The sequence below is a fragment of the Rhipicephalus sanguineus genome, chromosome 2 (genome assembly GCF_013339695.2).
Source record: "Rhipicephalus sanguineus isolate Rsan-2018 chromosome 2, BIME_Rsan_1.4, whole genome shotgun sequence".
Classification (NCBI taxonomy): domain Eukaryota; kingdom Metazoa; phylum Arthropoda; class Arachnida; order Ixodida; family Ixodidae; genus Rhipicephalus; species Rhipicephalus sanguineus.
Genome location: NC_051177.1, coordinates 61,052,012 through 61,062,973, shown reverse-complemented (window position 1 = coordinate 61,062,973; position 10,962 = coordinate 61,052,012). Strand labels below are relative to the sequence as shown.

The 10,962-nt window shown below is 46.0% G+C and overlaps 1 protein-coding gene across 1 annotated transcript; it reads right to left on the bottom strand.

Annotated features, from left to right (window-relative positions):
- Positions 1 to 2,287: 2,287 nt before the first annotated feature.
- Positions 2,288 to 10,442, bottom strand: LOC119383090 (oxytocin receptor). The gene is made up of 4 exons (XM_037651082.2): positions 10,034 to 10,442; positions 8,818 to 9,051; positions 8,012 to 8,353; positions 2,288 to 3,627 (listed from the first exon to the last, which is right to left on the bottom strand). Exons 1-4 carry the CDS (start codon positions 10,349 to 10,351, stop codon positions 3,196 to 3,198), a joined length of 1,326 nt encoding a protein of 441 aa, XP_037507010.1. The 5' UTR covers positions 10,352 to 10,442; the 3' UTR covers positions 2,288 to 3,195.
- Positions 10,443 to 10,962: the final 520 nt, after the last annotated feature.

Sequence of the window (10,962 nt, the reverse complement as noted above, 5' to 3'; positions counted from 1 at the left end):
TACATTGCGCAAGTGTGGTGCTTTCATGTCTCTTACTTCATATCAAACGGCATTAGTCTGATGCAGCGTGCTAAGCTTCCCGTCAGGCAAGCGAAAGAAAACTAGCTTACCCTAGTTTATCATGATAACGAAGGACTTCCTCATCTTGCTGATGTGTACACTTACCCAGCAGATGTTGCATTAGTTCCATTCGTGGCAGATCACACTTTCCTCTCTGGGAGGCTGCTTCAATCTTCGCGCTAGTTCATGCTACAAGTCTGTATCATGGTCACCAGAGCGAGTATGACACGCATGAATGCCCTTCCATGACGCCGCACGCATGAGACGCCACAGCTGTCAGCGGCTATTCATTCATTCTACGCGAGCTAATGTACGGCACCTTTAAGAGCACTACAAAAACGGGCGCGTCAGCAGCCGTTCCACATGACGCCTTAACTTTTCAATCTCGTTCATGATGCCCTTTATTCTCCCTTTACCCCGTTTACTCTTTCTGTTCGCACCCTTTCTGTTCTAATTTCCGGTGGTCCCGCTCTGGAAAAATGCAAAGACACTCCCCATGAAAGAACTAGGCAGCACGGAAGTTTCGCTGTCAGACTCGCAAAAGAGCAGATGTTGTCGCAAAAGAGCAACGTAACGCCGGCAACGCCTTTACTCTATATGATACCAATGGTTCGCTTCGCGCCGACCTCGTCAGTGAGACCGAGAGAGCAACCAGCGCTATTCTTTATAATCTTAGGTAGGGAAGTAAATGCTCTTCCGAATGATGTGCAAATCAGGGGGCGCTAAGGAAAGCTTAGATTTCACAAACTTTTAGAAATAGTAGATTGAAGGGAGTTACATGGTGGTGTCAGCGATATTACAGATATGCCGAAGCAGCGCTCTGCCTTTGTTCGCTGGTACGCGTGAGGAAAAAGCGTCAACGAAGTTTGACTTAGCTATTTTATAAATCTGCATTTTATTTCATACTCGCCGACATTGGGAGATACGCAGCTGGCTGCCAAAGGCCTCGTAATGGGCACAAAACTTGTCCTAGTCAAAAACAACACCGATGTATATTAAAGTCTTAATTAGCCCCATACGTATATTTAAAGTCCTCCTTATATGAATGCGGGTTCAGCATCTATTAGCGTTACTTCTATTCCAGATACGCGAACGTCAAAATACGAAGGTTCACGCAGAGACAAACACAAGTGCTGATAAGAATGAATTTGACGATGTGTGTTGTACTTATCAGCTCACAATTCCGTAACTTTAACGAAGATTTCTAATGAACTAGTTGCAGTTACAAGAGACCTCGCTCCCATGCAGGGTCTGTATTAGTTGAACAATTTACGAAATGGGGCATTTGTCACATATTCTATTCCCAAGGCCCCCACGAGGCTGCGTACGGCTTTCGACACTCAGAAGTGAGCAGCTCTGTTCCTGACAATGCCTGGCTAATAGACGGCCGTATAAAGGCTCTCTCTTCGCTGCGCAGGGAGAGTTCTCAATGCGGACCTATAGCAACAGCCTGTGTTGTATGGTGGCCACGTATAATTTAGAAGGATTGTTTGTTGGGCGAGTTGGTACGACATGGTAAAAAGAGCACCAAAAACCAGGACGCCAGCGCGCTTGTGTTGCCGCCTTCGCCTATTGTGTCCTCGTTTTTTTTTTTCCTTTTTGTGCTCTGTCTTCAATGACCGCTTGTGAATGACCATCTTTAAAGAAAGAAAGAAAGAAAGAAAGAAAGAAAGAAAGAAAGAAAGAAAGAAAGAAAGAAAGAAAGAAAGAAAGAAAGAAAGAAAGAAAGAAAGAAAGAAAGAAAGAAAGAAAAACATCGACTTGGTGTAGCCGCGCCTTTTCGGTCCTTTCACGCAGCGGGTAAGGAGAAAGAAAGAAAGAAAGAAAGAAAGAAAGAAAGAAAGAAAGAAAGAAAGAAAGAAAGAAAGAAAGAAAGAAAGAAAGAAAGAAAGAAAGAAAGAAAGAAAGAAAGAAAGAAAGAAAGAAAGAAAGAAAGAAAGGTCCTTACCAATTGAGGGCAATCCTTTTATTTTTTTTTTCGCTTTACGAATATGTTCCTAGCCTGTAAAAGTATTTCTCGTTAATCTGAACATTTGAGCAGTCGCCATTCAAAATGATGCCAACCCGTACGTTTGCACGACACTCAGAATATGCCGGAACTTTGGTTTGAGAAGTTCAGGAGCGTCTATAACTAGAAATCTATGAACAAATCTTCAAAGCTCGAAGTTCAAATAAAGTAAATAGGAATTATGAAACCACTTTTACACATGATAGGACTACTCGAACATTTCTTGTAAGCCCTTTTATTATCGTGCGAATTGTACATTTATGCTTTTGTAGAGATTGTGTTTTGGAAAGGTGACACTTGAAATGACGTATGGGTTCTCAGTCAAAACAGGAAGAAGAAATGACTGAAACTGAATCGCAGTGAAGCACATCAAAGTGGCAATTGACTGAGGTTCGATAGATGAGACCCATGTAGACGGCTTTAATAATATTACACAAGCGTTCGGATCAACTTCTTGAGCAGGGAGCCCATCTAAGGTGTTGCAGATGGGGCGACATGTAAGATGTCATCGAAGCACAATGTGGGTGCTACAAAACTGGTTTCGGAGCTCTAACTTTTCGACACTTTTTTTCCGCACTGTAGTGGCACAGATTCGCATAAGCAGATTTTCCATTTGAATAACCACTAGGACAACACACGCAAACAACACGCATATGACACACATGTTCTAGGGTATCTTAACGATTGAGTTCATTCCCGTTCCGGTTCATCACATGTGCATGTCCGGTGCCTAGGCGATAACATCGCGATGTAGGCTCACCGCACGAAACATCGACTTGGTGTAGCCACGCCTTTTCGGTCCTTTCACGCAGCGGGTAAGGCGAAATATGCAGGGAAATTTCAGTAACCTTGCGAGGGTTCATTCAAGACATAGGCGTATAGTCGCGTGTCCTCAGCGAATATAACGCAGACGAGTGCATTTAGGAACGTATTACATCGCGGGCAGCCGAAACGTTCCAGTTGAATGCAAATTGCCAAGGTTGAACGATCATTGCTGTACTTTACGCATGCAGGCTTCCAAACTGAGCTTTGTCAGTTGCAAATATTACCTATATTCTTTCAGTTTATTTACAAGGGAGATGAAGGGAGAGACGCGAGCGAGTAAAGCGAATGTTAGCGCACGATAGTCACACGACAGATGCCACCACAGAGTTCCCGTTGATGGCGACCATGGGTATCGCGGTGACGCTGCCACAGGGCCGACCACTTTGGTGGCAGCGCCCTTTGCTCGTCAGCGCGAGATTGTTCACGGATCCGACATCGGGTGCCAACGAGGTCGTGGTGAGGAGGCCAGTGCGATGACGTGTGGTCGAGTCGAGGCCGCTGGACCGCCGACCACGACGGCGACCGCAGGGCAAGATGTCGCAGATGCCGCGGCGTATGTGCACGTTGAAGAGGCCGTAGAACACCGGGTTCACGGCACTGTTGAGCAGGGCCGCCGTCTCGGCTAAGACGATGGCTGCCCGCGGCACCTTGATGCAATAGTGGCTGTGGATGCGTATGTTGTGCACCGTGAAGTACGGGATCCAGCAGAGCATGAAGCTCGCTATGATGCAAACCTGCGATTTGAGAGCAAGGAATGGGGGGGGGGGGGAAGGGAGGCACGTAAGGGACCCGGAACAACTTTTGGAATCTTCGTGAATGTGTAGCTGTCTGACCGGTTCGTGAAGTGTTTATTTCAGAGGAGACGCTTCAAGGAAAGTACTGCCACGCGCGTTCATAAACTTTGTATTGATGCATTCTGGTTTCGGCTACAAAAACTGTTAGCAACGCACGGCGCAGAGCGCTCCGCAATGCTTGAGAAGCTTCGCGATTATTTGAGATCACCTTGTTAAGAGTACGCGCAGGACGCGAATAGTCAAGACCACTCTAAAAATGTTTAAGGCCCGTGTACTTGGATTTAGGTGCACGTTAAAGAACCCCACGTGGTCGAAATTTCCGGAGCCCTCCACTACGGCGTCCCTCATAATCATATCGTCGTTTTGAGACGTTAAACCCCACATATAAAAAGAAGTATTATTAAAGGTCATTTTAAAGCTTACCCGAGCACCAACGTTAACGCTGGAAGGTTCGATAACTGCTTTATAAAAAACGATGCGCCCCGCGGATTTTCCGATTAGTCGGCAGCCTACGACTATACACGCCGCTATCAGTTTACAGTGTGAATCACTTGTACGTTGGCTTTTCATTTTCCGGGCACAAGTTTACCCAAATAAAGAGTTTCGTCTTGAGCACACCGACTGCTGCCTTCGTCAACGTCACGACCACGCGACAGTATGTATATAAAAGAAATGTACGCAAAGGATGTCACATTTCCTTATAGTCGTAAAGAAACATTACTTGTTGGGGATAACTAAAGAGTACAATACGTATCGTTAATTAGCAAATATTAGTTTACTGCCTCGACGAGAATACATTCGGGCAATCGGCACGAACATGAACGCCAAACCTCTCCTCAAACCCCTATTCATCGTGGTGCCATTTTTTATTCTACTGTAAGCGTAATTTTTCTGTAATTATTATTACCGGGCTCTGAATGAATGCGGCATGCTGTAAATATGCTAAGTATAATCTAACATAACTATAACACATGATGTTATGTTTGTTTGATTATTTATGATACCCATTTCTTATCTGCAAGTTTAAGGATCAAATTGAAAAAGCATTTTAGGGGAATATACTGCACTTGCAGCCTGCTTCTCTTTAGCGAAAAAAACACAAAAACAAACGTCACCTTATGATGTAGTCCCAGAGTATGCAAAAATGTTCTGTACACATTTCTCCATCGATTCTATCTAATAGGGTCCTTTCATGATAATGTAAAATTTCACTACGGGAGGCAAACCTATTTTGTACAATAAAGCGTTGCGCAACTTTCCTTCGAACTCCCATAACTCGGTGAGAGGGTGCCTTTTAGTGACGAAGCGGTACTGAAAGTCGCAACGCAAATAAATCGCGAACTGGCACACCATGTCCCAGACTTTGTACCGAAGCGCGCGCATCGCCCGAGCTGTCAAAGAGCGAGCCAGAATAATGAATTGCGTGCATCTTACGACATTCTGTGTTCATTCAGACCGTCATTTTTCTGTGATTTTACAAAAGCAGGAAAGCATTTCGCTGCGGTGTGGCCACACAAACGCTCCGAAAGTCGATAAGTCAAGACGCACTGAAAGCACAACGGCGACTGCGCTTTCGGAAAGTTATAATTGCTTTTCCGATGACGAATGTAAACTGTAGCGTTGATGGGTACGGTGCGCAAAAGAAAAAGGTTCAACCGAAAGGCGTCGCAGTAATCGTTGTTTTAAATAACCATTACTTCTGTATCATGCCTTTTTCTAGGTGTGCGCGTGCGTGTATTGATGCTGCCGGGCCCTATATACATCATAACATCAATGGTTTTTTTTTTAGTTTTTTTAGGGGAGTAACGCATCTTTCTTCTCAATGTTTGTGTACACGTAGAAAAGAGAAGTGCAGACTGCTAGCGCAACTGGAGAGAAAGAATCAAATAGCCTCGTATCGGGAACAAGCCCGAAACGGTTCACGCGACACTATATGCAAAAATAATAGTAAGCTAAAGCGAGAGCTTTCAGCGTCTTGACAGCTGCATGCGTGACGGACGACCTCGCACGTTCCCATTAATCAAAGTTGCGCCTGCACGCCTTCTATCTCTCACGAACTAGCGAGTTCGTGTACACTCGAGTTTTCTGTCAAGTACACGTGGGCGCAAGTTCGCTATAACGTGACAAGCAAGTACGTGAATGATCGTGGGTTCGAGAACTGCATCTTCCAGCACAGCAGCCGCATGTTTTAGCCATCAGGCCACTTTGGTGCGCATGCGCCCTTCGTACCGATGTTCGAAAGTTCTGGCAGCTGCGTTGCGTGCGAGTTTCTCGCATTTTAAACTCGTGACACGTAGAGTTTTGAAACGCTGTCCTAGACTGACATTGTAGTTGTCCTTTGCTACCTAATTAACTCTGTTATACTTTTTGAAGAAGCTTTCGTGTACACGTGTTTGAGGCGTATCGTTAGTTAGACGTCGAGCGCAGCACACAGGCTACAGCAACGCAGCGAATCTGAGGCAACCGCTGAGAAAACGGCCCACATCTTTTCGTCAGAAGAACAGCAAAAAGTAGTAGTTTGCAGGATAACCGTACTTTCATGTGACCTCGACAGCAGAGCACTGTGATGCTGATAGCTATCACCACAGCGTCACTTACGTGGCGCGCTTCACTATAAGTATGCGCAGAAAAGGGATGTTCTATCCCTCGTTATGAAAGGGCTTCAGCGCAGTGTAGCGTAAGCGTCGCCTGTTTTGTTTCTGCGCATGCACTGTTGAACGAGACGGTCGAGCCATGACGACAGCAGCCCCAGTCGGATGACAATGGACGACGCCGATAAAGAGCCTCGTTCAGCCAGGAAATGCAATAAGCTCGAGCTTCTTGACACTATGAAATGCCAGACGTCAGCCAGATGACAGCGCCGACATACGAGCCGCGCGAACAATTCCCATAAGAGCTGTCACTGCAGGAAACTGCCCAGCAGGAGCAATGTAACCTTGTACATGTTTCCAGGGGCATGTACTGCAACGCAAAAACGGGACAGACAAGCCAGCATCTAGGCAGGTAAGGAAATAAAGTGTGGCATGCTTCAGCAAGCGGCTGTACCTGCATTCGTCTCGCGTCGCTTGCGAAGACTTTTGACACGTGGACAGCCTTACACATACATCAGACGGCGTCGCCTGGTGAATTGGGGCGTGGTTCGTTTCAAAACTGGGTCCTTGCGTTTCATATTGTGCAGATCAGCTCCATGGCAATGTCTTCACTATGCGAGGATAGTGCTAACTTTCTCCTCTTCGTTATTATTATGCATTTACATTTGCTTGTCGTACTTAATTAGTTTTCTTTTGTCGCGCTGAACTTTGCCATCGCCTTCAAAAACACCGCCAGTTGGCAGAACCGAAGATTGTGTCAAGTATTATGTTACGAGTTCCTCGTCGCATAAATTGGGCGGATGTAACATCTATAGTGGGCGCACCCACTTCCTGCTCACTATTCTACTGTCTAAGCACCACCAGTGATTACTGCAAATGTGAAGGCTTGAATAATCCTTTAATATCTTAATAACCATTCTATATTACTTGAAAAAAAAACGTGATGTTCGCTTGCTTAAAAGTTTCTACTTCATCGTGATAGTAAGATATCCCCCAGGGAACTGGATGAACGATCCTGAGAAATTCTGCTTACGCGAATATTATGCGCACAAGCTGCATTCAAAGGCAAAGCTACTGCAGCGGGCATGCTAACCAGCTGAAAGCACGTTTAACTGAAAGCAAAAATTATATTTTAAAGTTAGCGCGTCCCTTAGCAAGTTAATAAGCGATTGTTACCTGTTTCGTAGGAATCGATCATAACACGAGCGTGGAGTGTGTCTTCATAAAACTACTTGCAGCTTTTTTGGACTTCAAGAACTACAAAGGCGTAAGCTTGCACCGTCTTCAATGCAAAAAATGACAGCAGATACAACGCTTCGTTTTGGAATATATTTAGGACAACTTATATGGACCTCTGCTTAAAGTCGTTGGCACAGGTAATCTACATAGGGCGAAGCTTGACTCCCACGATGTGGCGATCAATGTTCACCAAACTAGTCTAAGAGGCATTGCCTAGCTGTAAGCTATAATGGGAAGTCAAGAGCAGAAGTGCTCAAGGAAACTAGGAAGAGAAAACCTGAAGGGAGCCAAGAGAACGGCAGTTTACATCAGCAGTGAATTATGAGACATCTGGAGCGGATGCTACAAAACAAGCATGATATTTTACTGACGTTGTCACCGGGACGGCAATGACGTGAGGTTTTTGCCAGAGCCCGGAACAAAAGCACTTTCCTGTTTGAGCAATGCACAGCCTTGTCATGAAGAAACTAAGTCTTTGAGCAACTGAGGCCTACCGTGAGCTTAAGTGTTTTCGCCCGTGCCCTGGACAGGAGGGGATGTCCTTGGGCGCATCGACGGAGCAACGGCGGTGACGATTTGCCGTTGGCTTTGTCGCTTTCTTTGCTTCTCTGCGATGACGTGCTTGTGGCGACGAGACAGTTGGCGCCATCTGAGCCAGATGCCGCCCACACGACGCGGAGGAGGCGCAGGTAGCAGGCCGAGATCAGAATGCCCGGCGCCACAAGGATGTACAGGGTGAGCCAAGAGAAATACAGTTGCCTCTGCCAATGACGAGTGTATCCGACACTGAGGCACTCGTAATGCGGACGGCCGGACGTCGTCACACCAGTCTGTACCTGCGCATTACGCAAGAAAAAAATGAATGAATCCAGAATCACCGGTTGCAACCTGTATATAGTACACGTCATCTTCAGCGGCCCAAGGGGTTAGCTTTGCACCCTCGTTTTGTTTGCTTTTTTGGTATGAGTCGCTTCACTTTGCCCTTTTTCATTACCGTAGAAATGAAGATACGCGTGGAATGCCGAATCGTAAGGTGCATATTCTGGCGGATATCTTAGCAGAGCACGAAGCATGCTTATACCTTTGGCTAAGTGGTACTCAAGTCGATTATGGATTTTCTGTTTGTAATCGCGACAGAAAGAAGAGATATTTGGTTTATTCCTAACAAGAGATGTGCCCAAGTATGAAAGAATAATTCTGCGCGATTGTCCCCAAAAACCGGTTCAACCTGATTTGCTAAAGAAAACCTAGCGTCTGATCTTCTCTATTCTTAAAACGGAGAATGCGAGCGCTGACGTACCTGCACGAAAATGAACAGCTGTGGCAGGGCAAGCAGAAAGGCCATCGCCCAAGAGACCGCCACCATAGCCTTGGCGCGCCGCAGGCCCGAACGTGACTCAAGAGGCCTGCAGATGGCCGCGTACCGATCGTAGCTCATCGAGGCCAAGATGAACGTGGTCGAGGCCAGGGTCACCATTTGCACGTACACCACCGCCTTACAAGCGGGGCCTCCCAGCACCCAACCGCCTGAGATCTGAGAGGCAAGCAAAAGAAAACAACACGTGTGACTCACCTTTGTTTCTTTAGTTTTTCGTAGCTGTGTTTTGTTCAAATGGGCGGTCTAGCTAAATTGTTTTTGCTTTCGAAGAAGCTCTGTCATTTCGCTCTTTTATTTCTCACCGGAACGCCCCTGATGACTATATAAGCATTAAAAAAGTCTGCCTATCTTTCGTCAGATATCTACACTAATAGGGAGGGATGGAGGCAAGTGTGAAGGGTTATTACATTTCGCCACTGTTTTTCACCAAGTACAGCAGTCGGCTTATTGATGGTTGTTAAGGTAGAGCTTACACTATAATACGTTAGATTGCATCCTCATTTTTAACGTTCCTTTTAGTTATTTTTGCTCGCGGGACAAATCGCAAGAAATACGCTGTTGGTCATTCCATTTTGGCTCTTTCTACGAAATTTCAGACGCTCTGGCTTTATCTAGTTTCAAGAAGTTTATCTTTTTCAGTGCGTAAAGGTCGTAAAACTAGGACCTAATAACCCCTGTAAGCGTTCGTTCCCTATATCTTTTTATTTTTTAGGAATAGATGTCACTGCAATACAGTCGTACGGAGCCGAGAGATAACCGTTCATGCATTCATACAACATTATCGATGCTTCGCTATTGAAACATACTGTACCTGCTGCTTTGCTTAGGCAGTGCAACAGCAAAGGCTTCTTTGTACACGTGGCTTATATATGCGCTCATGAAACGAATCGCGCGTAATCGGTTTCAGGCGGTACTGAAGTGTTCTGCCTATCAGTTCCTTAATTCCGTGTATGTCTTACATATGAGCACCGTATATCGTTACGAAATCTTTATCGATTTCGTTACATTTTGAGTAATTTCAGAAAAAAAAGAAAACGTGCGGAACACCTACGACTTCGTTGATATATATATACGAAGTGTTTCATTACAATGCCTTAGCGTTTACTTCAAAATGTGTCGAAACCCCCCGCTAGCTCACCTCGAAGAGCATTTCGGACGACTGCGTAAAGAGACCGACTGCAAGGTCTCCGATAGCCAGGTGTAGAATGAAGAGGTTGACACGCGACGCACGCTTGGCAGCTCGAGGCCGAGCCAGCACGGCAACTATGGCGGCGTTTCCTGCCAGCGTGAAGAACATGATGACCGACAGAGGCACGACGCGCTGCACCAGGGATGCGTCCCACACCACCGCATCTGGGAACACGACGGCTTCGACGGATCCGTTGGTCCAGCTTGCCACCGTTCCCGGAAGTGGTACACCTCCCAGTCCACGCTGGCCGCAGCTGCCGGTTCCCATGTCTAAATGCTGCCGATTATGCAGTCCTCTCTGTCTCCGGTAACAGCGGTGGCTCTATCATTTTCTATTCCAGCCAGCAGCGCGGATTGACGTGTCTGAAAAACAAGCGCAATTAGCGCGTCAGTGTTTTGGCGAATGAAGTACGGCGACACCTGGAAATTATTTTGAGCGAAGCGTTTCGTTGGTGAACCTTTTCGGGTATTGTCACATGTAAAAACTGCGTCCCACTTAAACCTAACTGCCATTATGCCACTACCAGTCGTTCAAGTGACCTATGTTTGCTTCCGGTTTCCACTTCTGTTGCTAACTTTCTGGCGCCTTTTCTTGAGGACCAGTTACAGGTAAAGTCTACCTACTAACGCAGAGCTTGACATGCGCAATCGAGCTAAATTAGTAACGACCTCTTCTTGGCAGTGGTGCATTGTGCCAGAAAATGGTAATTTGTGTGCGACATTTATGAAACAGTAGCCTGTCTCATTATTCTAGATTAAGTTTTAGATGCCACCTCATTGCGACCTTTCGTGGATGCGCTGGGTTGGAGTAGTTGAGAACACCAACCTTTGTTGTTTCTGAAGACACATAAGCGCAGCCTGGTATAAACTGTGGTCTCC

Excerpts from the sequence above, each read along its gene's own strand:
- LOC119383090 (XM_037651082.2), bottom strand. The coding sequence starts at position 10,351 with ATGGGAACCGGCAGCTGCGGCCAGCGTGGACTGGGAGGTGTACCACTT. Across the intron at positions 8,354-8,817 it reads AGCTGTTCATTTTCGTGCAG|GTACAGACTGGTGTGACGAC; the intron begins GTACGTCAGCGC and ends CGTAATGCGCAG. Across the intron at positions 3,628-8,011 it reads CGAAAACACTTAAGCTCACG|GTTTGCATCATAGCGAGCTT; the intron begins GTAGGCCTCAGT and ends CTCAAATCGCAG.